Source organism: Stegodyphus dumicola, chromosome 9 (genome assembly GCF_044657685.1).
Source record: "Stegodyphus dumicola isolate Sdum_Otavi_A_Nest chromosome 9, ASM4465768v1".
NCBI classification, from domain to species: Eukaryota; Metazoa; Arthropoda; class Arachnida; order Araneae; family Eresidae; genus Stegodyphus; species Stegodyphus dumicola.
The window spans coordinates 56,174,541-56,202,187 of record NC_140776.1 but is presented as its reverse complement, the minus strand read 5'-3'; the positions used below and the strand labels follow the sequence as shown (position 1 = coordinate 56,202,187).

Sequence of the window (27,647 nt, the reverse complement as noted above, 5' to 3'; positions counted from 1 at the left end):
CCAGCGTTGCTTGTGCTTCTGAAAGAAAATCTATTCCTAAGATTATATGTGCTTGCAGATTCTTTACTATAAAAAACATAACCTTTACTTGTTCGTCCTTGATATGGAAATACAGCGGTACTTTACCTATACACTTACATTTTTCTCCTTGCGCCGCTAACACTGTCGTATTATCCGAATTATATACGCGGTATTTGCGAAAATACTTCCTAAAAAAATCTTCTGCCACACAGGAACACTGCGCGCCTGTATCCAGGAGTGCGGTGGCTGGGATATTATTCACCAACACTTCAATCTTCGGAAGAGTCAAATTTTTCACCATTACTCTATTTAACTTGAAGGAAGAGGGGTTTTCTTGGCCTTCGGATTTCCGCACCCTCCCGTCAGCAGAAATCCGTTTTAGTTTAAATTATTTTTCATTTCCGTGCTTTCCTTCTTTTCCACTGGCCTTGAGACTTTTTTCCTGGATTGCTATTGAACTGTCGACGTTCGCCGGCTGTTTTTGAATGCTCGGGTTTCCTTGCCCACTGATTCGCTTTGCTTCCGTAGCCGTGTGCTTGAGTTTGCTGTAGTCTTGGCGCACCAAATTGGTTTCGCTGTTGATATTGGCGTCTTCTTTCAACGTCCGCCGTTCTTCTACTTTCAAACTGGATTGCTAGCTCAAATAACTTTTCCAGTGTAGTCGGATTTCTTAATTCAATAAAGTCTTGCACTTGGGGCAGTAACCTCGGCAAAATCACTTGAATTATCTCAGGATCCGGACGGTTTCCATACAAGAGTTTGAAGACGTGAATTTTTCTTAAAATAAAGCTTGAGAGATTTTCGATTCTTTGCTGATATATATTGAAAAGTTCCGTTTCTAATTTCGCACGATCCCTTACAACAGGGAAGGCTTTTAGTAGGGCAGTCTTGAAATTTTCGTAAGTATAGGTGGGACTTCCTGCTTGACCAAAGAGACTTCTGCCCATACATTTGAACCTGTTAAGCGCTTGGCCCCTCAAAGCGCTGGTAGCTAAGGTAACTTTTTGAAACTCGTGCACGGGGTAGAGCATGAAATGGTCATCCAATTTTTCCAAAAAACTGGTTACCGGTGAGTTTCCATTAAATGTTGCTTCTGGTTTCATCGAAGCGCGCATGGTCTGGACGATGTAACCAAATCCTTCCAGGGCGGCAGCTGGCATTTCTGGATTCTGAGCCGTTTCTGCAGGCAGCACAGGTTCTTCTTGAAACTCGGCCATGGTTATTCTTCTTCGTTGGGCGCCACTATCAGGATCAATGTTCCGTCTTACCTTCTTCGGGAACATGCAAGGACCTGACTCGGAACAGAGAGCTTACTAAAGCTATGTTCAAAACTGTGGGAAGTAAACAGGATACACAAGAAGGGTATACAAAACCCTTTATTTTTCTCTATTTACAATAACTTCCGTACTTCGGAATACACAGACCCGCTACTTGGGGTCTAACGTAAAAATATAAAAATAGAACTAAACTCTAATTTAACTTTAAAATAATAAACGTGGAAGATTGGCCTTATATTAACAGGAAGCCGTATGTAGTACAGAGAACTGTGAACACTACAATGCGTTTAAAATTTATCAAGAGGATTAAAACCTCTGGCCTGGAAGGCAACCAGCAACTGAGTAAACTTCTAAGGTAAGCGGCCTGCTTCGACTAACTGCTTCCTCTCTCTCGCTTGGCCAAAAGCCACAACTTAAGTACTTGGCGTTCGCCAGACAAACTTTGCATAAATACTTTAACGCTTAAAATTCTGGCCGGAAGTAGAAAATAAGAAGTGATAGTAAAGATTTAAAATAAAAAAAAAACGTTAGTAAAACTTAAGATCCTTACAATATAAATAGAAGGTTGCTTGAACTCTCAACCTCTTTCACCTGTTTTGGCTGATACAACGGATCTTCAGCCTTTGACTCTTAATCGGAGCTCCACTTTTGTCGATACCAGAACCAAATGATTCTGCAGATTTTGTCTTCTAAATGGACCTTAATTCAAAAACTTAGATATAATTTCTGGAACCGTTGGAGCGTGGAATATCTCAACCCTTCGTAGATCCGTTCAAAATGGGAAAAAACAAAATCCAACCTCAAAGTAGGACAATTAGTTTTGCTGAAGGATAAAGAAAATACTTCCATTAACTGGGCACTAGCTCACATTGAGGAATTTTTTCCTGGTCCAGATGGAATAGTACAAGTCATGGACGTCAGAACATCAGACCTAATCTTTCGTCCAGCCATCTCCAATATCAGCCAACTCCCCAAATTATGCTGGACGACTCTCCAACGGGGGCTGGGATTTTCCGATTTGGATACCTTATCTGCCTCTGAATCGCAGCAATCTGAACTTGAAGTTGATTTTCGATTTGTTTTGAAGCAGCCTGCATGCTGCCGATGAGATGTTAGACTAGATTATAAAATTTGTGATAGTGAAATAAATTCGTTTTTAAACTAGATTGGGTATTTTTCGATATAGAATTATCACTGGATCACTTCTTGTAGGGTTTTAGATGCTGCCAGTCTTAAATAGAATTATCGTAGAACTTCGGAGATACGCAGCTCCTTTTTGTATATTGCCTATTGAACAATTAACAGCATTCTCTGGTATCTAAATAATTAAAATGTTGAAGACGTGATTAAAATCTTAAAATTAAAATTCTTGAATTGAGTTCTAAGGTTCTAACGAGTGAGGTTTATTCAAGCTATTGAATAATAATAGAGGACAGCATGCATGACAAGACAACAGTATCATAGACACATTTAAAAAACTCACAGAAAATTTGATGAATACGTCAGTTTATCGATTAGGTGCGCATCATACCTAGTAGAGTTACTATTAAGCAATCTATGCAACAGAGATGCAGTATCTCTAATACTTAAATTGAACTACTGATTCTTAGAGTTACGATGTACAATTTCACACTTTTTTCTAGAATTCAGGCAACTTTACTGAAAGGGAAATTCATCGGTCTAGACAAAATCAGAATTTTACGAATGACAAGTGTTCCTTTGGGCGTCAAATGCCCTTCTTTTTGATAGCTACTGTCCTACTCCATTTGAAGAAAAATTAAACTTCGCACAGTGAAGCTTGCTCTGTTGTAAGATAACTTTATGTTGGTGATTTTGTAAGGATTTTAAGTTTTACTTACGTTTACTTTGTTCTACAACTTAGCTATCCTCTCTTATTTTCAATTTTCGGCCAAAATAAGCGCGAGTAGAATATTTTATGCTAATACGGTTGCAAACTGTATACGTATTTAAGAAGCGGATTTTAGCCAAGTGAAGAGAGAGCCTTTTTGTGGCCCTGTCACGCATGTGCTTTTCAGTCAGTTCATGTCTGCCTTAAGGCCAGAACTTAGTTCCTGCAGCTACAGTAAAATGTACTGTAGTATTTGCATTTCACTCACTACATACGTAGTGTCAAAAGGTCAATCTTTGCGTTAGTGGTATCTGAAAAAGCATTTAAATTTAGTTCTTATTTAGTTTAGTTTATATCTTATGTTCTACGTCTTAGAACAAAAGTGCTGGTCTTTGTATACCGAAGTGCGGGAGCGGCTGTACGCTGTGAGAAATAAAGGGTGAAGTTAACCCTTCTTATTTGTGTTGTATCTTCTATGCACACACAAACATAGTTTGAGTAAACTCCCTGTTCCTAATCAGGTCCCAGCAATGATTCCCAAGGCAATTAGAAGGAATAGCAGTCCTGATAATTTAATAAGCGGGACATCAAACAGTTGTACAAGCGATATTACTAGCTAGAAACGGTGAATTCGAACTAAGGGAAGCCATCATCATTTTACGACAGTGATCTTCTAACTCAACCATTCAAAAATGCTTCTTTATTTCATTTTTGATGTCATATCACTAGTGGCTCAGTGAATAACCCGCTGAACAATGTCATTAGCCCGGAGAATGGGACGGCACTGCATAATGCCAGTTTTCCTTTATGAAGCTATTCCTCCTCTTAGGCAGATAGCCTTAGTGTGCATTTACACATAATCAAATCATCCAGTCCATTTCATTTGTTCTAATTAATGTTATAATAAAACCTTTCGCAACTCAAAAAGTGAAGAAAATTGCAACCTTATTTACATATTACTTAAAAAGCACATACGTATTTCATAATTTAATATCCCTTTGAGGCCAGACACACAGCACAACCAATGCAAAGAGATAGCTCCAAAAAATGAACAAACACTGTAACTCGAATAATGGGGACAAATGTATTGACAATTAACCGAACGATTTTAGTAGGTATTTGAAAGGATATTCGAAATGTAATATTGATCAAAAGTTACATAACATCGTTTTGAATAGCTTTCTAATTATCTGCTTAGCTATTTTCTAACTTTTAAATATCATTGCCATCTTATTACGGGTGACGCGGTTTCTTCAAAACTTTGGGTATCATCCTATTTCAGATGACTTAGCAGTGAATGTATTAAACGAATGACACAAATCTGAGGTTTTATATGACCGAGCTTGAAATCGACCATTCTTTGAAGAGTTCATTCTTCAGTCATCAGTTTAATCAGTCTTCTTGTTTCAAAGTAAGTTAATCATCAAGATATGCAATGCGACCCTTGCTGTAGTAATCCAACACTCCAAATCACACTAATCGCGATTTAAATAAATAAAAAATTATATGTAATGTTTCTAATCAAATCATCTAAAACGTTACAGCTTGTGTAAAGTATCTAAAAGTTATCAGTAAAACGCCACACTTATTAAAGCAGATGTAGAACTTATTTTCTAAATTCAGACGTACAGAGCACTATAGAAGAAATTTAGTAAGGTAGAAAATTATTTAATCATGTTAATTACAAAGAGTTTTATAAAGAATTAAAATCCCCAAGGTCACCTTATTTAAGGCTGTGATTGGAATTAAATTTCACCAAAAAAGAGATGTACCGCAATCAGGTTCCAGCTGAATTTAATGAAAAATCTCACCAGAACAAAATAGCCATTATTGATTCAGAAATAAGAAAGTAAAGAAACGATAGAATTAAAAAACGGAATGGAAGCAAAATTTAAAAATATAAAGTTCTAAATCGCTTTTTGAGGCACCATATTCCTTCGTGCTTATAACCTTCATCACCCTTCTAGGCAGGAAGTAAAATTTCTTGAACATGGTAGAATAATGTTGTTTTCTTTCCCTTATAATCGTAAAAAACAACGATGCTTACCTTTTTCTGAAAATGTTTCGAATAACAAATCTTGTGTATAGCTGAACTATATTTCCACCAAGAAAAGAAAAAAGACACTTTCATTGAAATAAACCTATTTCTCCAAACAAAGCATTTTTCATTAATAACCAGCTATTAATATCTTAAATACGTGTTTACTTTTATTCGCTTATATATTCACTTCATATTTACTTTTTGTAGAAATTATAAACTTTGTAATTTTTTTCTTTCCACTCACCGCCTGCTTTCGTGGTGTATTTGGATACGCATGACCAGTTAAGATACTGGTAGGCCAAACGTTTGAATGCCGACAGCGGCATTGCACGTTCTGAAAAATTTAATATACTGTACAGTTTTTATTCATAATAATAGTTGAAAATGCCATACCTCCCCTAATAAGTTAATTACTACACTTACATTTTTCAAAAAACCATGTATGTTTAATAATAGTTTTCGAGAAGTAAAATTTTGTAATTAAAGAATTTTTTTTTCACCCTATATATACATTTTTCATATATCATTATTTTACATTAAGAGAAAGTACATTTATTTAGTATTTTCTCAAACTGTGCAATTTACACCGGCTATTCACGTACTTCGAGGGCATAAATTTATTAGCGTACTAGAGTGTATTCAGATAACAAGTCCATAAATGTGAAAAAATTTTATTGACAAGCTCCTCCTTTTTTTTAACATATTCAAAAAAGTGCAATATCGTCTAAGGGTCTCTTATCACCTAATCAATATAGCAGTAGACAATTTAATGTTTTTTAATATTTAAATGGAAAAAATGCTATTTTTCTTCATAATACTTGTAATTATGCTCAACATTGCATTTGACAAAGAAAAATTCGTAAATTTATTTTTTCGATTTTTCATCTTTTCTAAATGCATATGGTCTTGATTTTGTTTACGATGTCTTGCTATTCAGTAATCAATTTTTTGGATAATTCTAGAGACGTTGCAGGTGCATAACATCATTTTATGAAGATAGCAAATGTTCAACTGACAGAAGAAAGATGTGCTATTTGTAAATAACAGGAACAATAGCATTATTTAAATATATAAGGGAAAAATATTTTGAAACGGCAAATTACAGTTACTTCTGTATTATTAAGAAGTTGATATTAGATGATTTTTGTTACAGGTAAACATTTCTATTTAATGCTAAGTTAGTTTAATCATAAAATATTTTCTGGAAATATATAGCTATTCTATGTTATCAGTTTGTTTCATTATATTACAGTAGTTTATGAATGCCACATTAAACTAATTTAATTTTTCTTACATCGAGAAAGCATTATGCTGCATATATAAATGAGTAGAGATTTGTATGTAGACACAAAATAAAAATCATAAAAAAGATCTTTTGTGTGTATCAAAAAATAGAATAGTATGGGTACACGTATTATGGCACGTATATTATTCATTAAAACGAAAGTTTCATTTTTTGAAGTATATTCGAGCACCAACTCTTCAGTGGTATAGTATTCAATTTTTAATCCAAAGTAACGTCATTCTGTCGCGAAAAGTATTATCATTCTCTCGCATGTATGCATGCTTTCGTGGGTAAGAGATGTACACTGCTCAAAAAAAAAAAAAAAAAAAAAAATGGGACAGTGCTATATCTCCCGTTCTACTGGGCCGATTGACAAAATTCAAACTGCGTTTTTCATGTCTCGAAAGCGCGATTTAGGATATATATTAGATTTATATATAGCACTATTCTAGCATAGGTATTTTGACACAAAATCGGACTTTTTCTGAAATAACATACCATTTTTTTTTACATATTTCGATTCTACGACTCAAATTATGCCAGAATACCAAGTTTTGTAAAGATCGTACGAATAGTTTTTAAAATATTAGCTCTCAAAATTTTAGCTCCTCAATGTTAATTGAATTTGGCAAATATTTATTAATATCTCTTTTTTTATTAAACTTTTTTGACTTTTTCTCTCATATTTCGAAATTTTGGTTCATTCCAAATAAAATTTACCCATTTTTTGCGTTTTATTTTTTAAATTTCTATTTTTTAATAATTTCTATAGATTTTTCACAAAAAATTTTGAATTGTAATCTATAAAATTTTTACCATCATCTTAAAGTAGGTGTATTTTTAAGCATATCTGCAAAAAATTAGACTTTTTTATTCAAAATTTTCTAAGATATACACGAATTTACATAATTTCGCGTTTTGAAATTTGGCACCTTTTTTTTGAGCGATAATAACGCCAAATGTGGTCTATGGATTTTTGTTACACTAAATTGCCACAGCTATTTTTAACCTTAAACTTCAAGTAAAATTTTACGGAGAATTAATTATATGACATTTTTTCCCTCAATGATGCGTAATAAATATTTATTAATACTATATGAAAGGCTATTTTTTTAAATTATAGATGATATTATTCAAATTTTTAACTATTTTTTTTTTAAATTTCTCTCGTATCTTTTCTTTTTTTAAAAAATTTAAGAGTAAGTTTTTGTAAGAGTAAATTTTTACCTTCGGCGTTTTATCGTCTGCTACTTTACTTCGTTTAAATCGAATTGTCTAAAACTGAGAATTTTCGTTTGATATTTATTTTAATTTTATGACATTAACTGCATAATTTATTTCTAAACAAACTGTTGCTTTTGAAGTGTCTGAAAGAGCAGCTGATACTATTATCCATATTTTTAAAGCACAGTATATTTTTATAGAAACATAATATTTAGAATAATCATTTTTTATAAAATTCAAATTATGATATAAACATACAACCCTCTAGAGACTGAATTAATGGAAGTTCAATGGTTATGTAGAAATGATCTGCAGCTACTTAATGGCTGGATAAGTCAGCAGATTCTGTGGACAAGTAAGAATAATTATATATACGACACCAACATTCTGGATTCAATAAACAACGAGGATACGATGTTTACTAAATGAATTTAGGAAGTTTTAAAACATAAAAAATCAACTAAATTTTCCTAAAATGTATTTTTGTCCGTAGCGTATTTTCATTATATCCTTAAAATTCTAATTTAGAATGTAATTGTCAAGAACTGAATCCTAATCATCAGTAATATAATAAGTAATTATTACGGTTATTAATAAATCCTTCTTATAAAGTAATTGCAAATATTTCAAAAAACTTTCTGTCTGAATGCAAACATTTTTCTATGCAAATATTTTTAATTTTATATTAATCAAAACTGCATACCATATTACTTATTTCCACTTCAATTCTTAGCGTCAGTTCTAGTAGAATTTACAAATCAATTATATTTAATTAAGGATTGGATTGGATTATTTAATTATGGCAAAGCACACGAGGGCTATCTGCCTAAAGGGAGGGATGCCTTCGTGGAGGACTTTCTAAGGGAAACTGGCTCGTATACACGTTACACATGGGGAAAACCACGAAACCGCCCATGCGGCCAGCCCGTTCGCGGGATTCGAACCTCGGACCGAACTACCAGTGTTCAGCGTCTTTACTGCTCGGCCGTTGATGGGCTATTTAATTAAGGAATGACCATCTAAGTTAAGAAACAGCGTACCGTAACAACATTTCAATTATTGGCGCCGTATTTTTCATGTTACTTCCGATTGGCTAGCTACATGATTTTTAATGAGTATTCGGATTTTACTAGTAACTTCACTTGGAAATCGCGCTTAAACTAGGTTAGTTGGTTATTTGAACATAGAAAGAACGTGGGAGCTATTTGATTAAGATGCTTTCATAGAGAATCTTCGTAAAGAGAACCTAAAAAACTACGAAAACCAACCATGCAGCCTGGGTTAGACTGAGCAGCAAACAATTAGTATTTAACAATCTTTTCTTTTTCAAATGCTAGGCAACTGATGAGGCTTCAATTAAATCTCCAATTTAATATTTTATTTGTAAATATTTAAAATATTGTTGTATTCTTAGACACAAAAAGCAGAATTTAAGTTTTGTTAACTCGTTAGTAAACTACCAAGCCGTAGTGCAAATGAATATTCAATTTCTTTGGCAATAGTTGTATTCACTTAATATTCTTGGAATATGAGCTAAAGAAGGAATGTTCTCGGAAGATTAAAGAAGTGTTTAAATCTAGTGATATTAGGTTTGTCTTCCAAGCTCAGGATCAAAACGATTCTGCAATTGCCCGAGTAGTTGACTTGTAAATGGATGTGAATTAAGCAGATGACTTTTAATCTTACGTTATTCAGCCAGAAAACGTATTCCAAATGTTTTCTATTGCATGACAATGCATCTTTTCATTATTCAATAACCAGTCGGAGAACCGCTTGTGTTCCGAAAATAAGTATGTGTACTCAATCGTCCTGCATGTTCTTCAAATTTGTCTTCTTGTGATTTTTTTTCTTTCCCAAAAACTAAAGTTGCCTCTCAAAGGAAAGATTTTTGACATTGAAGAGACAAAATTAATATGACATCTACTTTTAGAGGCATGTCTAAAACAGATCTCTACAAACCTTCTCTTCCATTACATGTTGTGCAGTCAGACAAAAAGTTACATCAGCGTAAATTCTATAATCTATTTTTATTTCACTCTGATTACTTTATTAACATACAGTGAATATATACTAAATCTTTTACTTTAGCTTAAGTAATTCGGAATTTTTGACGGAATTGTTGTCGGAACTAGGACTCAGAAGATAAGTCAAATTAAATATTTCGATAACCCAGTAAATTCAAGTTCGAAATTTCAATATTTTATTTTCGGAGGGAGGGGAAATGTTTTCAGTTTTGGTCCATTATACTAAGTATATTTGCTTCGATTTTTTATTTTTCTATAAAAGCGAAAATTTTACGCATGGTATACATATAACGCATAGCTTCAAATTAAAATTTAATAATATACAGAGTGGTTATAATTAAAGTTCCACACTGAAACGGTCATAAAATGAAAACTACTGGATCAAATGTTATCAAACTTGGTAATCGTGTAAAGGAGGTCATGGGAATTTATTTTCCGCGAAAAAAAGGAAGTTCGAAACCTCACCACCAGGGGGGGAAATGGCGCTGTATGCAATATTGTTAAAAGAAATATGGGTCGGAATCTAACTTAAATTTTTGTTAAACGGGTTTAATATGTTGTATACCCTTAAGAAACTTTGAAGTAGGCAAATTACCATTTAAAGACGTTAAATTCGATAAATGTCGAGTGCACCATCCCTGTAAGTGAGAATTTCGTCCGTGAAAACCACGAATTAGCGATTAGAAAATGTAAGCCTGAATTCTTCACTAAAACATGAAGATACTGATTCAAAACGCTTTTAATCGATTTGGGCCAAAGAAATCTCTCATGTTATCTATCTAGTTCCATTGCATTCTCCTACTGCATTCGATTGCATAACAGTCATTTCACACCGTTTACTGTTGAATGACAGCTAGTTTTATAACTGAACCATTTTCTTCTGAAGAGCAGTCGACAGCTGCGATTGCAGCTCACTTAGAGCCAATATTAAAATGTTTCGTGATACATGAACTGCAGTAACGTGGCATGTTAGATACTACGATTTTTATGCAGGCTGGGCACCACCTCAAGAGTGTCGCATAGTTACTTAGGCAACATTTCACGAATGAACGTCTTATAGGCCAACACTTCCCCTCTTCCCACCAGACCTCAACCTCTGTGACTTTTGTCTATGAGGTTATCTCAAAAGCACTGTTTATGGTGATAATCTAAACAATTTGGCAGAAATTAAAAATGTGATACACTGATAACATTCCTCCTGATATGCTATGTGTAACGTGTATACGAGCCAGTTTCCCTTAAAAAGTCCTCCAGGAAGGCATTCCTCCCCTTAGGCAGATAGCCGTAGTGTGCTTTGTCATAATAAAATAAACAAAAACCTTTTGATGAAACCAGTCTTTCCTTTTATCTCATACCTTCAAAATGTTTAGCCTCTAAAGACAGATAAAGGCTTTGACGAAATACTTCGTGAAGAACTTTCTAAGGGAAACCAGCTGTCATACGCGGTACACATGAGAAAATCCACGAAAACGCCCATGCAACCAGCCCGTTTACCGGGGTTCGAACCACGGAGTGAACTACCAGTGTTCAGCAACTTTACCGCTCTGCCGTTTGTGGGCCTTTATGAAATGGAAGGCGATAACTTTATTTAAAATGATTGTCAGAAATACCAAAATGTTTCGAAAAGTTGGATACTTTTCAATATACTTTCAGAATGCTTAAAGAAAAAGAGAAGAAAAATAAATTTTTTCGTAAAATTTAGTATTCGTATTTTTTTAAATTTAAAACTTTTCAATCTTATTATATTTGATTCTTGCGATTTCAAAAATAAAATATTTGACTAAAATATGAATAACATTTTAAGAAACCAAATGTAGGATAAAATTGTGTAAAGCAATGGGCACAATGATAAAACTGTTTAAAGCAGTGTATGCAAGTCATCCTAAGTTAAAATATCGGTTATACATCTCTCTTATTTATATATTTTTTTTCTGAACGGAACATTGAAAGGCGTGTAAAACTGTGCTTTACTCTATTTTCTCTTTTAATATAGTATGCAGTTTTCAAACGCATCGTAGTCTGGGTTACAAAGTATTCTTCCGAAATAAAATCAAATTCTGGAAAATTGATATTAATAAATATATTTAAAATGCTCAGTTCGAAGGAATAAATAGAAAATTTTAAAACAATTATCTGAAGAGAGAATGTAACACAAACAATTAAAATAAAAGTATAAAAATTTTAAAATGACCTAAAATAATAACTATGACGAAAAATATATATAAAGAAAACTATTTGAAAAAAAAAAAAAATAAACCCTGCACCTTTATTTACGCAGTTCGAATAGGTAAATAGAAATTTTTAAAACAGTTATTCGAAAAAAAAAAAAAAAAAAAAAAAGTGCAACTTAAACAATTAAAATGAAATTCGAAAAAGAAAAAATTACTTAAAATAATAAGTTATAATTAAAAATATAATATAAAGAATATTATTTGGAAAAAAGGAACGATGGTGACTTTTTTTCCTCCAACGAGAAAGGAAACTAGGTTGCCATATATTAAGAAGTTCGCCAAGTAAAGTATTCTTGGCGCAAACTGACAAAAAAGTGCCAACATAAATTTGTGAATTTCTCCGTAAATTTCGCTCCAAATTTTACAAAATTTCATATTTAGGCGTAATTTGAGTCGTAGAATCGAAATATGTAAAAACATTGGTATGTTATTTCAGAAAAAGTCCGATTTTGTGTCAAAATACCTATGTTAGAATAGTGCTATATATAAATCTAATATATATCCTAAGTCGCGCTTTCGAGACATGAAGAACGCAATTTGAATTTTGTCAATCGGCCCAGTAGATCGGGAGATATAGGACTGTCCCATTTTTTTTTTTTTTTTTTTTTTTTGAGCAGTGTACAAGGCAGTTAGCACTGGAAGATACGTGATTCGAATCTCAAAGAAATTGTTGATGTTTCACATTTCTTTGTTTCTAAAAATTTAATGTCTCTACAATGAAACATTTAATGTCTCAACAATAAACTTATCTATTTAATTTCTCTCTTATGTAATATTTATCCAGTTTTAGATAGAAAAATATCCCAAACTTCAACTACCGTATTCTCTTATATATAAGCAGCCTTTTTTTTTCAACACAAATGCAGATGAAAGTAACGGGTGTGGTTTATATACGCGAATGATTAGAAATAGGTACATACAAACATGCGGTAACACAACAGCGCGAATTTGACAATTGAGTATAAAGTCCATTATGTTATAGGAACATTACATAGTTTAGTTGCGATTGCAAACGTTTTAAGGAAACTATGAGACAAACGACTTAATTGCGATGCACATTTTAAGCTACATCTTATTCTATTATCTGAGGAAAACAGGAACAATTTTTAAAGGATTTTTGAAGTGAGGAATATCCAATGCTCCAGATGGCTCTGAGGATGACTTGCTGTGGAATAGAGGTATCAGCGATAGGGCTCCTGATAGCTCAACCAACTATCGATAGGGCTCCTGGTAGCTCAGCCAACTATTCCAGGGGTACGACAGTGACAGTGAATAAATAAGAGATGCTAAACACAACAACATTTTTTTTTACTGACGATAAAGAATTTACCCTCAGTGTGTGCTAAATACTGTTTATTTTAGCTGCTTTTACACCCCAAACTGAAACAAATACTGTAGATAGTATACTGTAGATATCGGTGGCTTAACGAAAAAAATAAGGCTAAGATTGGTTTGCTTTGTTTTCAAATACATGAGGCTGAGTTGAAATAATGACTTATATAAAGAAATTTTAAAAGATATCTAAATGTATCATTCTATATATAATTTGTTTTTTCTCTCAACTTCAGGCCAACATTAAAGGAATGGAGGTCATTCATATTCCTGTTAAAGAACTTTTATCAAACTTTTCAGCCTCAAAATCTAAATTTAGAAAAAAGGATTCCCCTTCTCTTTTTTATTTTATTTTATTTGGAATTTTCATGTATTTGACTAGTTTTTATAGAAACAAAAATTTCATTACAGTCTACGTCAAATTGTCTCTTTTTATAAACTTAACTACACTTAACAAAGTTAATAAACTGAAATGTCTACTATTTTTTCTTGCGTGTTTATTCTTTGGAAAGCATTTTCGAAAATCCCTTTTTCTATTTACTTATTTTGCTTTTGGGCAATAATTAATTTCTTTAATTTTACATATTTTATCTAAAATGCAATTTTTCTCAATTTCTGAAATAAAAAATCTGATGTGTACATCACATAACTTTGTTCTACGAAATATTAAATTAGACGTATTTTTTCTTGTATTTCATTAAACGTATTGAATTGATCTAAACACTTTGGCGCTAGGTTCACTTAACAACGTTAAATCTCATTCATTTTATAACTCAGAATGCATAAAAATTATATCCTCTGAAGAATTATCTAATCGTTGCTACATGTTCTATTCAAATATATATTATGGTAAACCTAAAACGATGTATAAAAGAAATTAAAGAAATAAAAAAAGAAAACGTTTTTCGCAGACCATTCAGTGTCACTTATCTAATGCGCATGAGTTACTCGTAAACATTCTCCTCTGTCCGATACAGACCAGCGAAAATATTTCCTGCTAATATGAAACACTTACTTCGCGGCAAGGCGAAAAAGTATTAAAATCCAAAATTGTTTCATTAAAAATTGAGAGATGTAGAAAAACATAAAATACCAAATACAGTTAAAGCAATTAAAAAAACAATTTTTAATTTAGAAAGCAAAAAATTAGGCCAGCAAATAAGAAGGCAGATTTCTCGGTGCACAAAACTAAAAGTTTCCTTTTGGTCCCACTCGGCAAAAAGTCACTGAAGGTGCAGAAAGAATTTTTTTGGGGGGAGGGGGGTTATTTCTGAACTTATTTCATGCCACCTCTTAAATCGCTGCTTTCAAGCCCTGTTTCGAATTTTCGATTCTAATTTCTGTCAAATATGTTCAATAAGATTATGATCTGGCGATTGGGATGGTGCCTTAATTATTTCTTTATACTTATATAACAGGTGCAGTCTGACACTGTATGCAGTATGCTTTGGGTCATTGCCCTGGTAGAATTTAAAACTAATTTTGTATATTAAACTTTGGTGCTGACGCTGCCAGATTTCACTTCAAGATCTCAAGGTATCCATACTGATCCATTATACCATCTACAAACTCTGTATTACCAACACCGGAATGTGCCATAGATCCCAATAGCATAACTCCTCCACCTCCATGTTTAACACTTGGTACTAAATTTTGCTTCCGAATACGAAGTTTTCTGTTTTTTTTTTTTTTTTTTTTTTTTTTTTTTTTTTTTTTACTTACATAAAATTTTTCGTCTGCTACTCGCTTTTGGTATCCTGCAGATCACATTACTCTTCTTACAGTTTCTGGATCTACACATTTTCCATATAATTCACTCAGTTCCGCAAAATGTTTAGAGCACTCAATCTTGCATTCTTTTTAATATTCCTTAGAATAAAGCGTTTCATTCCAAGAGATAATTTACATGGTCTTCCAGGTTTTCTTTTGTTTTGAATGATGTTTCCTAACGATGTTTCCTTTCGCAAGCGAGCCATTGCAAAAAAGTATTAAAATAACAAATATTTTCTAAAACGAAAATTCGAATTATAAAAGCAAACAATCGTTAGAGTTTTGTGGAGCTTCTTTATCCAAACGAATTCCATTAAATTTCGTTTTTTATTTATTGCAAATGATTTTAATTAGAAATTATGAAAATGCTCGATTAATTTTGTGGTATCTTTTTCTTTTCAGTTTAAAACGCTATTTTTTAAAAATTTTACCATTTTTTTCTCCAAATTTATTCAGTACAAAGAGATAGCTAATAAAATATGTATTCAAACGGAAAATATTCTTTATTAGTTTACTGTTAAGCGTTTCTCCTATTACTTAAAAAATAAAAATATTGTTGTGCCTGATCAGTTTTGTGAGACACTGTATGTCTTCTAAAAATGACAGTTTTGAGAGATTTAGTTAAAACAAAGTTTTGATCATCACTTGAGTTATACTTCATTTCAATAATTTATCTTATTGACCTAAATTTAAATAGGTTTAATTTAAAATAATTCTTTCCATCAATTTATCATTTTTTAAGCATTTTCAGAATGACCGCAATCAGTAAAAATATTTCTTACGTCATATTTTCTATGTAAACAGAATTGTTTGGATTTTTTTATTTCAAATTTTCTTCCTTTAAACCAATTTATTTGAAGGATGAAAAAATTGAAGTACTTTTGTTTTTGTTAATTTCCGGGAAGCGTCACAACATTTATGACCTTAGACCCTTAGCCTAAAAAACAAATGCATTTTGTTTCTTTGAAAATAACACGTTTTGACGAAAACATGACATGAGTTGATTAATACAAATATCTTAATATCACTTAGCGAATGGAGTTATGAAATATTTTTATTTATAGCATTAAAGTCTTTATGTTATAAAGGAGTTCATTTTGTAAAATCTCATTATTTGAAATCTTTCTTTTAAAAATTATTTATGTGAAATAATTTGTTGCAGTATTTTGTTTACAATATTTTATTTTGCTTTTACTGCAAGATTATATAAATGAAATCCTGGAAACAAAAATTCACATTTATGTGAGATTTATTACGTCATAACAAAGGGTTGAGACTTCAAAAATATACGGAAAGTTAAAATTTTTAACTAAAGCACAGTTAAGCTTATGATTAACGTTACTATAAAAAAAAAAGACTTCTTTACCTATCGAAGTTGATTTGCACAGGATCCTTCTATATTTAAATAGGAGAAATTAACAAAACCTTTTCTGTACTTATTAAAATGATTTAATAAAAAAACAGGCAAAATATGGTGTATTTTTGGTTTACAGAATGACATATTTTTGTTTCTTGAAGAAGGGACATCGCATGTCCGTTTCTCTCAAAATACGCATGTTTTGCTATCAAACTAACCTCGATGTACATTATTGTGGACAGTAGACGTTAACGCTAGTAATCTGTGTATCGCTTAATTTTGAATTTGAAACGTGCATGCTTCTTTTCTGTATTTTATTTGTTTAACTATAAGCTGATGTGAATTGTTTTGTATTCTCAAAAATTTCTGAATAAGCGCCGAAAATGACGCTCTGAAAGTTTTAATTATGAGGTATCAGAAAATATTTATTGCAGAAGTAGTATTTCTTATTACATTTATTTCTATTTATTTACCGGCAGTTTCAAAATATAATAAAACAGCTGAGCTATTTGAATTGCCAATCCTAAATATTTTTTTAAGAAGTATAATTTATTTTCTGTTTTCTCCTTTAATGGAAGGCATTAAAATGCATCATTAATAAACTATCTGCTTATTGAAATCTGAATGACTATTTCTACGAAATATTTTAATTTCAAATCCTTAGTTTAGATAACAAAACTTCGTTGTAGGTTTAAGGCACAATAACTTCAATTCCCTTAATCTTAAGGGAACCTTTACATGGAATTAATTTTAGAGAAAAAACCTTGAGACATTTCAAGTTTTAACTACGCAGTTTATGAACTTATAATTTTTTTTAAATTCTCCAAACACACTATAGTTAAATGCATACATTATTTATTTGCCTAGTTTTAAATAAATAGATGAATTTCCTTCCACAACAAAAATTACGATTTGGCATTATTTCACCTTACATATAGGCTAATTATAATTCCAAGTACAATTCTTCAAGACAAAATATTTCTAAATACATCAGCAATAAATATAAGAAGTATATCAGCAAAGCATTTTATCACTAAAAATCATTTTTACCCCAAAAAGTGGGCTTTGAGAGATTTGATATTCAAAAATTTGAATCATTTCAGAAACTAAACATTATGTGATCATTAAAAATAAAATGACGTAACCATAAAATATTCCTAGGCAATTTAACTAAATATTATGCCACACATGTAATTCATATGGAAAATCTAACTCTAATTTATAAACCAGAAATTCATTGTAAATATGAAATGTACAAAAACGATTAACCTTTCCTTGAAGAGTGATTCGTGAAGAGTGTATGTTAATTGGTTGCTACGTTTGAGATTTTGCAACCAGTCTCCTGTTTTATACAAGTTTTAATTTGTTAAAACAATATGTATACATAAAAAAGCTGCAATTGTGAACTTACTGTTAAATGTAAAACTGGAAATTAAGATGACTAAAAGAGAATTTCTAATTTGTTCAATTGAGAGGCACTAGAAAGACGACTAATTTTTCCTTATTGGTTTGCTTTATTTTGATTAAATTCACCAAAACACATACATCAGAATTTTAGACTTCAGTTACCTTACAAAGCTCCATTAGAGTCCTGACTAAGAGCATTCCAGAAGATGGAATCCGAGAAGTTAATGGTATCTCATTTCCCGTACGAAAGAATTCGAAAGAATTTGGGAAACAATACATTTTTATTTCTCCAGTTCTGAAGCAACAATAAACAATTCCTGACTTATCCATGATTTGAAATCTAGACCATACTCACTACCCACCATATTATCTGAAGTAGTTCTTCGAGACCGTAAGAATCTACTAACATATAAAAATATCCAAAGTAAAAGATTAACAAACTCTTGTTGGTTGGTTCTGTTTCAGCTAGAGAAGGAAATTCATTTCTCTCCTGTATCGAATTAATATTACGTCTATGCAAATTATTCCAGTTATATTAGAAACGCAAGTCAGTTAAATATTTGTAATGGATGTATTTCTCTTGTAAATTATGCCTGTTCAGATTTACTTCAGATATTAACTATAATACATAAAAAAAATGATAAGAACATACGCGCAGAAATTTTCACTTTTAAACGCTATAAGAATTTGTTAAATCTTAGGATTAAACATTTATTATTTTTTTCTTTGGCAGTCTTTTTTTTTTTAAGAATTATCATTTGTGTATAAGCCAAGAATTATCTCTTTGTTATAAGTATCTCTTTAAAGTGCTTGGTAATTTACCTTATTATTGTACTTATAGTTTGATTTCAAAAACCATTCTACGATTTTCTTTCACAAACTGTTCTCTTTAAAATGCATGAATAAAGATTTTCATTGCGGAAACGCTGATACTTAGTTCTTGTTCCCAGCTTACATGGATATTAGCATTGAACGAATATTTATTATTTTCTGCATATCTGTTTTATTTCAAATTTGTGATTGGATTTCTATATTAAAAATGAGAGTATTATTCTTTACTATCCTGCCTGGGTACAAGAAAAGTTATAATTAAAACATTCTGGATTTCTTGCATGAGACATTTATGCCAAAGCACAGAAAAGTGTCACAAAATTTCTACGAATGCTCTATCTCCATATCTTTATGTTATCAATATCAGAATTGGAATTTCATTTCATGTACACATTCTTTAAACTGAATTTAGGTGGTTTAAATTATCATATTTTTACGTCAGGATATCTTAAATACTTTTGCACTGGTAATGCATAGTCCAATTATTTAACTTACTGATTAACAATATCATCGGCTTAATACAACTAAATTTTCAGGAACCAAAACAAATACATACTAATTGATAGAAAAACTGTTAATTAAGCTACAATAACAAGCCGAACAATATTAATTTAAAAGTCAAAAATCAAAAATCAGCGTTATATTTTCAAATTTTCACAGGACTAGTTTCAATGGTTTTACCGAACCATCATTATCAGCTGCAAAAGCACAAATGAAAAAAAAAATATTATTGTACTTATAGTTTGATTTTATAATTTTTTTCATTTGCGCTTTTGCAGCTGAGGATGATGGTTCGGTAAAACCATTGAAAGTAGTCCTGTGAAAATTTGAAAATATAACGCTGAGTTTTGTTGTTTGACTTCTAAATTAATTAAGAAAAACTGTTGTTTATTATTCTTCTTCGCCTCTTATAAAATTCATATTGGCAAAATACTTAATCTTCAGGGCCCGAATATCCTTGCTTGTACCTACCAACGCTTTTCCTAGTTAATCCACTTAACGTATTACGGATCGCGGCTTTATCAGGGTATTTAGTACGGCGGGTAATATATATCTATCGAAATTTTATAAATCTGCTAAAGCACTAATTTTCAGCACAGTTATATTAAAAATGTTTTGATCATAATAATTAATGACTAAGCATTTTAATTTTACATTTTATTTTTCAGATTTTTAATCTCGGTCTGGAAGATGCTCAGTTAGGATTGCAAACTGAAAATAAATCGACTGATTCAAAATGAAAATAGAAAAATTGTTATTTCCATTCGTAACTTTTGTATTTTTGTCCACATGGAATGTACGTAGCCTCGAGGGCAGAAATCTAGAAGTTTTAGCTGCCGAATGCGAAAACCGTTACAAGTGCACCTCTCCAACTAGACTCACAGCATTTAACGAAACAAACTGTGAATGTGACCAGTTATGTTCGATAGTTAATGACTGCTGCGAAGACTCTCCCTATCGTACGTCTACAAGTCAGTGGAGTCGATGGACGTGCATGCCCTTCGGAACAGAACCCAATATGGGAGCCTACGCTGTTAACAAGTGCTCTCAAGATTTCACTGGACCCCAGGAACTACAACGCAAATGTCAGGATGAAAATGATATCAGTGATCCTCTATTTTCCGTTCCGGTGACGGATGTTTCCCTACATTTAACATATAAGAACAGATATTGTGCTGAATGTAATTTTGTGCCCCCATCTAGTCTCATATCGTGGTTAGTCTTACTAGAATGCAAGAGTCTGGAATATATCTCAGATGTCACCGATAACTATATATGGAATAACCTCAAGTATAGATCTGACGTAGGACAATGGGGAGTGGAACTTAACAATGACACTAACCAATTTCACTCGTGCAACCTAATCTTCGATATGCTTTTTTATCTTAGGAATGACGTCAGGTTATGCCGGGCAAACTTAGTGTCAACCTGCCCTTCTACCTGGAGGCAATTATCGGTGAAAAAAGCTTGCGAATCTTATATGGCGATGGTTTACAAAGCTGGCAACGATGACCAAGTTTTCAGGAATCCACATTGCGCTCTCTGCAATGGTGTAAGTGCAGACGTTCTTTTCTGTGATAAAGAAAGTTCTGGCAGAGGAAGAAGGCCACTCTCTTTCGCCCTTTTATTGGACATTAACCAAAGCGATGGAGACCAGGTGGGAATATCCAGAGTACCAGTGCCCAAATGCAGAAAAGATCACAAATACGATCCATTTTTCAAAAGATGCCGGATATTGGTATGTGCTTTGCCAGGGTACTCTATGGTAAATGGCAGATGCGTGAGGAAGTGAGTTATAAACTACTGTAATTTTTCGAAACGTTCTTGTTGCTAGATATATGTTTCAACATAAATTTGAGAACTTCTGACGTATTAAACTTGGGATTCTGAGCTATTTTAAAAAAAATACCACGTGGTGTACTTTTTGGAATATATTGCCAATCTTCAATTCTTTAAAAGAAGATGAATTTATACCATTTAAGATTTCTTCGATTCTCAAAAATGATTTTACTTCTCACAGGAAGAAATTTCGGTAATAAGTTGAAAAATTGCGTGAAATGCATCGTTACTCATTTCAAAACCAGTTGATTCCTTAATATTATTCTTAACGCAGTTCACTTTAATATTTATGTTATATTGCCTTCTTGTATCAATAAACATTTTTCTCGGCTACTCTGAAATTATTTGAATACTAAGTCCTATACAACTAGCTCATATTACCTACTTTTATATTGTTCAATCTTAAATTGTTTCATTTCTGAAACAATTTAAGATTGAACTTAAGGTGATTTATTGAACTTAAGGTGATTTATTGAACTTAAGGTTATTTGTGATTTTTTATATCCGCGTAATGCTCAAACTCTATTGCTTTGAGAAAGTAGTTTTACATCTTCCCACAAAAAGTTCTATAGTAAGATTAAGTTTAAATTTTTAGAATGGATCGCTGGCTTCCAATTCATGACGCTGCTCATTAATAAAAAATTTGAACAAAAGTCATTTGAGTTTTTTGTCATATACAGAACTATTAAACTTGTATCAGTAAATATCATATTTCAGTTGCCAATAAATAAAACAAAGCGTCTAAATATGCAATATTATTCTAGAGATATAACAAAACTGAGTCTAGTGTATTCTAAAAGATTCAAACTTTGTTAAGGATGAGTCTATAGTCAATCAAAGTAACTCTGTAACTCTCAATGAAAGTAATTCTGTAACTCTCAATCAAAGTAGCTCTGCCAACCAAATTAACTGTATCGCATTAGATTTAAATGAATTTTTTAAGCCTTCCGACAAAGTATTTATGTACGCTGATAAGCTGATATAAACAAACTTATTTCGAAATTTCATAGCTTACAAATTTTATAGTAATATCAGTTTTTTTGTTCCGAATCCCAATAATAAATTCAAAATGAGACATAAATGTCATAATGGGACGTCATTGGTGTGGATTAATAAGATGCAGTTAAAAGGTTGGTATCGGAAGCTACCATAAAAGTAAACTACGGTAACTATCAGTGTTATTTATTAGAAAAAATGATTTTTATGTTGATATTTTTGGGGGTGTGGAACAGATTTACTGGATTTCCATTATTTTCAATGGGGAAGTTTGTTTCTATATACGAGAAATTCCCTTTATAAGCTCAATGCTGGAACGAATTAAACTCGTATCTCGAGGTTCTACTGTAAAGCTTATAATGGGGAAAAGGTTTCTGCCAGTATAAGTGCTGTTGCTCCTCTAAAATCTGGCGAAAACGCACAGGTGGACATACTGTATAATAATCATAAGTAAATTTATCACGTATTGGGTAACTAATTAAAGCAAAAATACATGAGTGTTACCTATCTAAAGAGAGGGATGAGTTTATAAGGTATTTCTCCCGCTTTCCTAGTGTGCCTTCGTGGTGTAGTGGTTCTGAACGCTGGGTCGGTATTGCAGAGGTCCATGGTTCGATTCCCGGCGAAGGCGTTTGCTAATTTTTCATTTTGCCTGCTTCCAAAAAATACTTAATGTCTCTACAGTGACGCCCGAACTAAAAAGGGTGTTTGATGATAATTCTCCTCACCCAGAATTTGGCGATTGGGTTCCCTAAAAACCCCAGTTGCCCTTTAAAAGGGGGAGTATATAAGGTATTTCTCCCTCCTTCCTAGCATGCCTTCGTGGTGTAGTGGTTCTGCACACTGGGCCGGGATTCCAGAGGTCCGTGGTTCGATTCCCGGTGAAGGCGGTTGTTAATTTTTCATCTCGTCTGCTTCCAAAAAGTACCTAATATCTCTAAAAGTTTATAAGGATTTGCTGAGGAAAACTGTCTAATATTTATGGGACTATGAACCCCCCAATAAAACTAGCCAGTTCGCCAGGATTTGAAGCCAAGTACCACCAACCGTTTTTTTTTCAGGCATTGGTGGGTTAATGTTTAGGAGTCAGAATGATACTATATATCAAAAGTGGTCAAGTGAGTAGTTGTAATGCATTGATGCAATTATATATTATTTTTATTTCCCTACAATAAGATTCGTGGCAAATGCTGTATTTTAGACAGATTTAGATTTTTCAAAGAATGCTGTATTTTAGACACTGCATTTTATAATATTCATTGCTGAAACACCAAAATTTCCCTCTTAATTTCAATGATATCTAAATATGGGAAGTGTTTCCTATAAGACTCCTTTTGCGTCAGGATATTTTTATGAAATAAGATGTTAAATACCTACAGGATATCTGGCCGAGATTTACCCTTGCGGATTAGTAAGTCATCTTAACTTAGGTATTCTACTGTTCCAGAGAAACATACAACTCAGCATTCAGTGAAAAGTAAGCGAATCAAAATCATGAAATGTAATTTAATCGACCGGGCACGGTAAGAGGTCGCATTGTATGCAGCGGAACAGTTTCTGTCTTCACGTTTTGCTTATGTTAGCGGTTATTAATCCACGAGGAATAGGTATTACTTCTTCTACTGGCAATCAAAAAAGCATATCGAACGACCCCCCACAAGCGCTTTAAATGTCACAGCAGGTATTCCACCGATCACCATTACATTAGAACAAGAGGCACCAAAAGTGAAAGTAGTACGACTGCGCCAAACCAACCCATTCAATAATACGATGTACCATTCAACAGATTACGAAGAACATAAGCACAATTTACATCTACATCCAAACCATCTGTACAATGGAAACCAAATAGTGAATTCTCCAATAGACCATTTCCCGGTCCGAATCTATACGGATGGATCAAAACTAAAATGGGTGTTTGAAGTGCCTTCTGTGCCTACAGAATTAATTTGCTCCTTAAAAGATGGCAGGTAAACCTTAACAGCACAAATTCGGTATTCCAAGCTGAAATGTTAGCTATCAGAGAAGCTGTGAAATTTGCAAGGAATGCTGAAATGCTAACCATTAGAGAAGCAGTAAAATTCGCCGGGAAACAACATGAAAAAAAAATGTTATAATTTCCGACAGTGTCTCAAGCCTAGAGGCAATAATCGAAATAAGCCGCTAGCCATTAGTGAAAGAAATTCAATATATACTTACTATCCTATTCCCCCCCCTAGAGAATACCCGTCCCAAGAGTTTTATTGGACACGCACCGATGTAGGCACAATGGGCAATGAAGCAGTCGACCAACTGGCAAGAGATGGCGCAAACGGACAACTTACCCCAGCCATCTCTCTGCCAATCCCATTATCACATCTTAAATCTAGACTGGAACGAAACCGTATGTCCTTGTGGAAAACTAACTAGACACAAAAGCTAAAAGGCAGAGACAGGGAAACGTGGCCGGAGCACCAGAACTTCGACAGTGACATTTACAGGTATTGCTCCACCGCACTACTGTACCCGCTGGGCGTTCGGTTGGCCCGCATCAGAAGCCATCAGAGCTAACAGGCACGAGGACATTTAACTTCCTGTCGGTGCTCTCAAGAGAATTAACCACTACAGGCAGAGAATTGACATATTTCCTGACAGTGCATAGCTCTTTTGCAGCCTATCTGTTTCGTTTCGGCTTGCACCACACCGATTCATACATATGCGGCTCAACATTTACCATCTATCACTACATGTGTGAGTCCGAAATCACCAAAGATTTATATTTCCGGCCGTATACTGGTGACAGGTGAGAGCGGATCCGGACACCTGGGCAGTTACTAGGACTATTCGGGTATCATTCGGAATCCGCAACTGTACCGCGCGACAACACATTGGCGCCCCAGACGTGCCGCGTCAGGAGCTTAAACGAAACTTGTATTGGTGTTGTATATTGAAATTTGAGCATTTAAAACTGATATTTAAACATTTTACACAATACAATAATTACATACTGATACACTGCAGCTGCAGTTGCTACATAAATACATAAATATTATACACTATTAATTAAACAATACCGTGGGGCATTTTATGTGCCCCTGGTTTTAAATCGTATACAACTGATAATGCCCAGTATGGCTGGAACAACTCCAAAACAGTAAGCTAGTACGAAACAAACTTAAAACTCTCATAGACTATCTGATAATGAACTGCGAAAATCTAAAAGCAATCTAGAATTAAAAAATACTCTTTGCACAGATCTAGCGGCTGAGTGTTGGTACGATTAACTTAATATTTTTAGTCCCATCTTCAAGTGTTCTGTACTAGTAACTGGTACAAAATGCCAAGCAAATATAAAATGGTGTTCTGTGTACAAGTAAACTACACGTGTTTTCAATGAAGAGATAAATTTTCAATTCTACACACTGATTTGTATCTCTCAGCGTCACCTTCAGTTATCAGGCAGACTATATACAAGAGAACTGCAAGCGAACTCTAAAAGAGTGAGTAACACGAGTGAGTACTATGAATGCGACAAGCAAATACTACACAGGAACCCTGCAAATATGTGAGCAGCACATAAGATGTGCATAATTACACCCAGTTGATATTGTTCAGTATAAATACTTCTGAATAACTTCTTATAGCTAAGTTACCACTGATTTCTAGAGTAAACATTCTCTGTAAACTCAAACTCACAATGCATAAAACATTACTAAAATCTTCCTTGAGCACAGTCAAAGTCATGATAGGGTCTCTTCAATAGCCACAGGTCACAAATACCCATCTTCCGAAGTAACGTTATGAATTCCGCTAAAATTTTTAATATTCCATAGAGATTTTTGGCTGAACCTAGCGACAATAGAATGCTCCACCCATTGACTACAAATGCTAATAGTCATATAACAGGCGGTACAGCAACTCAGCTGGTGGTAAGTAATTGAGGAGTAGGTATTTTCGGTTATAGGTTGCTGATAGAGCTACACACTAAGATGTAGTAGGGATTGCCATTTTCGTTTTTTAGGCATAGGGATCGCCATTTCTGTTGCATTGATATTAATTTGTATTAGCAAGCCTAAATCAATGAAAATAAGAAGGAAACAGGATGTTCTTCATCAGAAACTGTGATAATGTCAGTTTACTGCTGAGAAATTCTATGTTTATATTTCAGATATGATAAATATATGTCTCTTTCCTTTATAGCATGCTTCCATCGCGTTGACCAAATTAAAAAAGATGCATATGTGTTACGCATTTCGGGTAAGCTAGTGGTATCAGCTAGGATATCTAATAAGAGATAGCTACTAACCGTATTCTTTTTCGTATAAAATTTGCATATTTATTACTTATCACTAATATAATGGGCAAGTACCTTCGCTGGACAAGCCTAAAGATAGTTTTGAAGGAGTTGTTTAATTTATTGCACTATTGAGGTTTTGCTAATGCCAAACTACATTCTGCGTCTAAATTGGTAAAAATTGGTAAATTGGAGATTAATGCAGATTAAAATTAGTCCCTCTAACATAATTTTCTATAAATGCAGTCATTTACCTCTATCCAAACGGTTTTTTAAAAAAGCCACAGAACAGGTTACAATAGAAAGCAGCTCATTCTACTGTTGACTTAATTTCTATGGTATAATGCAGATAACAAAATTTCCTGAGCCCATTATTGACACTGGTGCATTATTCCAGTACGCCATTGCTGACTGTGAAACATCTACATTATCATTTCTAAAATCTTTTATCTCAAAATGAAATTACCTTTAGTGACACATATTGTACCAGCATATTTATTGCGACATTGCCCAAAGCATAGGTACTGCAACATTCAGTTATACATTTTACGCAATTCTCGAAGCAGTTTAATTTTAGCAAATGTCATGGAAACTGAACATTACAACATATTCTAGTAAGCAACTTTCCAAGCATTAGTTAACTTGGAAAACGAATCTGAAAGCTAAAGGAATGTCTTTTATAACGAAAAAACAGAAGTAGCTCAGAAAATCTTCCATATGATCAAAATTTTTATCCTCTAATCAGCCTTGCAAGAATCTAGCAAAAGATAGGATCTGATGTAACAGATGAGAAAATGAAACATAATTTATAATTCAGAAAAAAGCATACATACTTTGATTTGTTTTGCTCTTACACTTCTTATTAAAATTTAATTTCATTTACAACTATAGCAAAAAAAACCCAAATTCAATACAACTATTTACTAAATTGGGGTTGCGTTTTATAGCCTATGCATTTTATACTATATCTACCGTAAGACCGATTTTCCAAAATTCTTCCTTAAAAATAATAAAGTAATTTACCTATTTGCTTATCAAATTATAAACAGTTAAAAGTTTCCCTTTTTTCCACCAAATTATTGTTTTACTTCAGAAACGAAATACAAGTAGGAAGGGTAATTAGTATTAAGCTTTAAAACATGAATTTTAAAATTCTGATTGCTTAGAACTCATGTACAAAGAAAAATGAATCAAGAAGCCGCACCATCCGTATAAAATATTCTAAGGCGGCGTCAAGAATTTGATTAACGGTCATTATTAAATCAGCAATATTGCTGACTAAAATCAAATTCATTTTTAACCCCCAAAATACTTATTACAAAACAGTTATAGGAAAAATTATCTGTAACGTAATGCATTGAGCCTACTTTTTTATTACCAAATTGTTTC

The 27,647-nt window shown here is 32.9% G+C and overlaps 2 protein-coding genes and 1 non-coding gene across 3 annotated transcripts in view; 2 read left to right on the top strand and 1 right to left on the bottom strand.

The window, feature by feature from the left end:
- Positions 1–21,309, top strand: part of LOC146995351 (uncharacterized) — a 59,394-nt gene extending 38,085 nt beyond the window's left edge. The window contains exon 2 of the mRNA XM_085823461.1: positions 19,819–21,309. Within this exon, the coding sequence (XP_085679587.1) occupies positions 19,887–20,942 (1,056 nt within the window). The 5' untranslated portion in view covers positions 19,819–19,886 and the 3' untranslated portion in view covers positions 20,943–21,309. The remainder of the gene's footprint in view (positions 1–19,818) is intronic.
- The window catches only part of LOC118183921 (uncharacterized), a 158,346-nt gene that overhangs the window by 85,880 nt on the left and 44,819 nt on the right, over positions 1–27,647 (bottom strand). The gene's annotated exons all lie outside the window — the stretch shown is intronic.
- TRNAP-GGG (transfer RNA proline (anticodon GGG)) lies at positions 22,802–22,875 on the top strand. Its single transcript has one exon. It is a non-coding gene; the product is annotated as a tRNA-Pro (tRNA).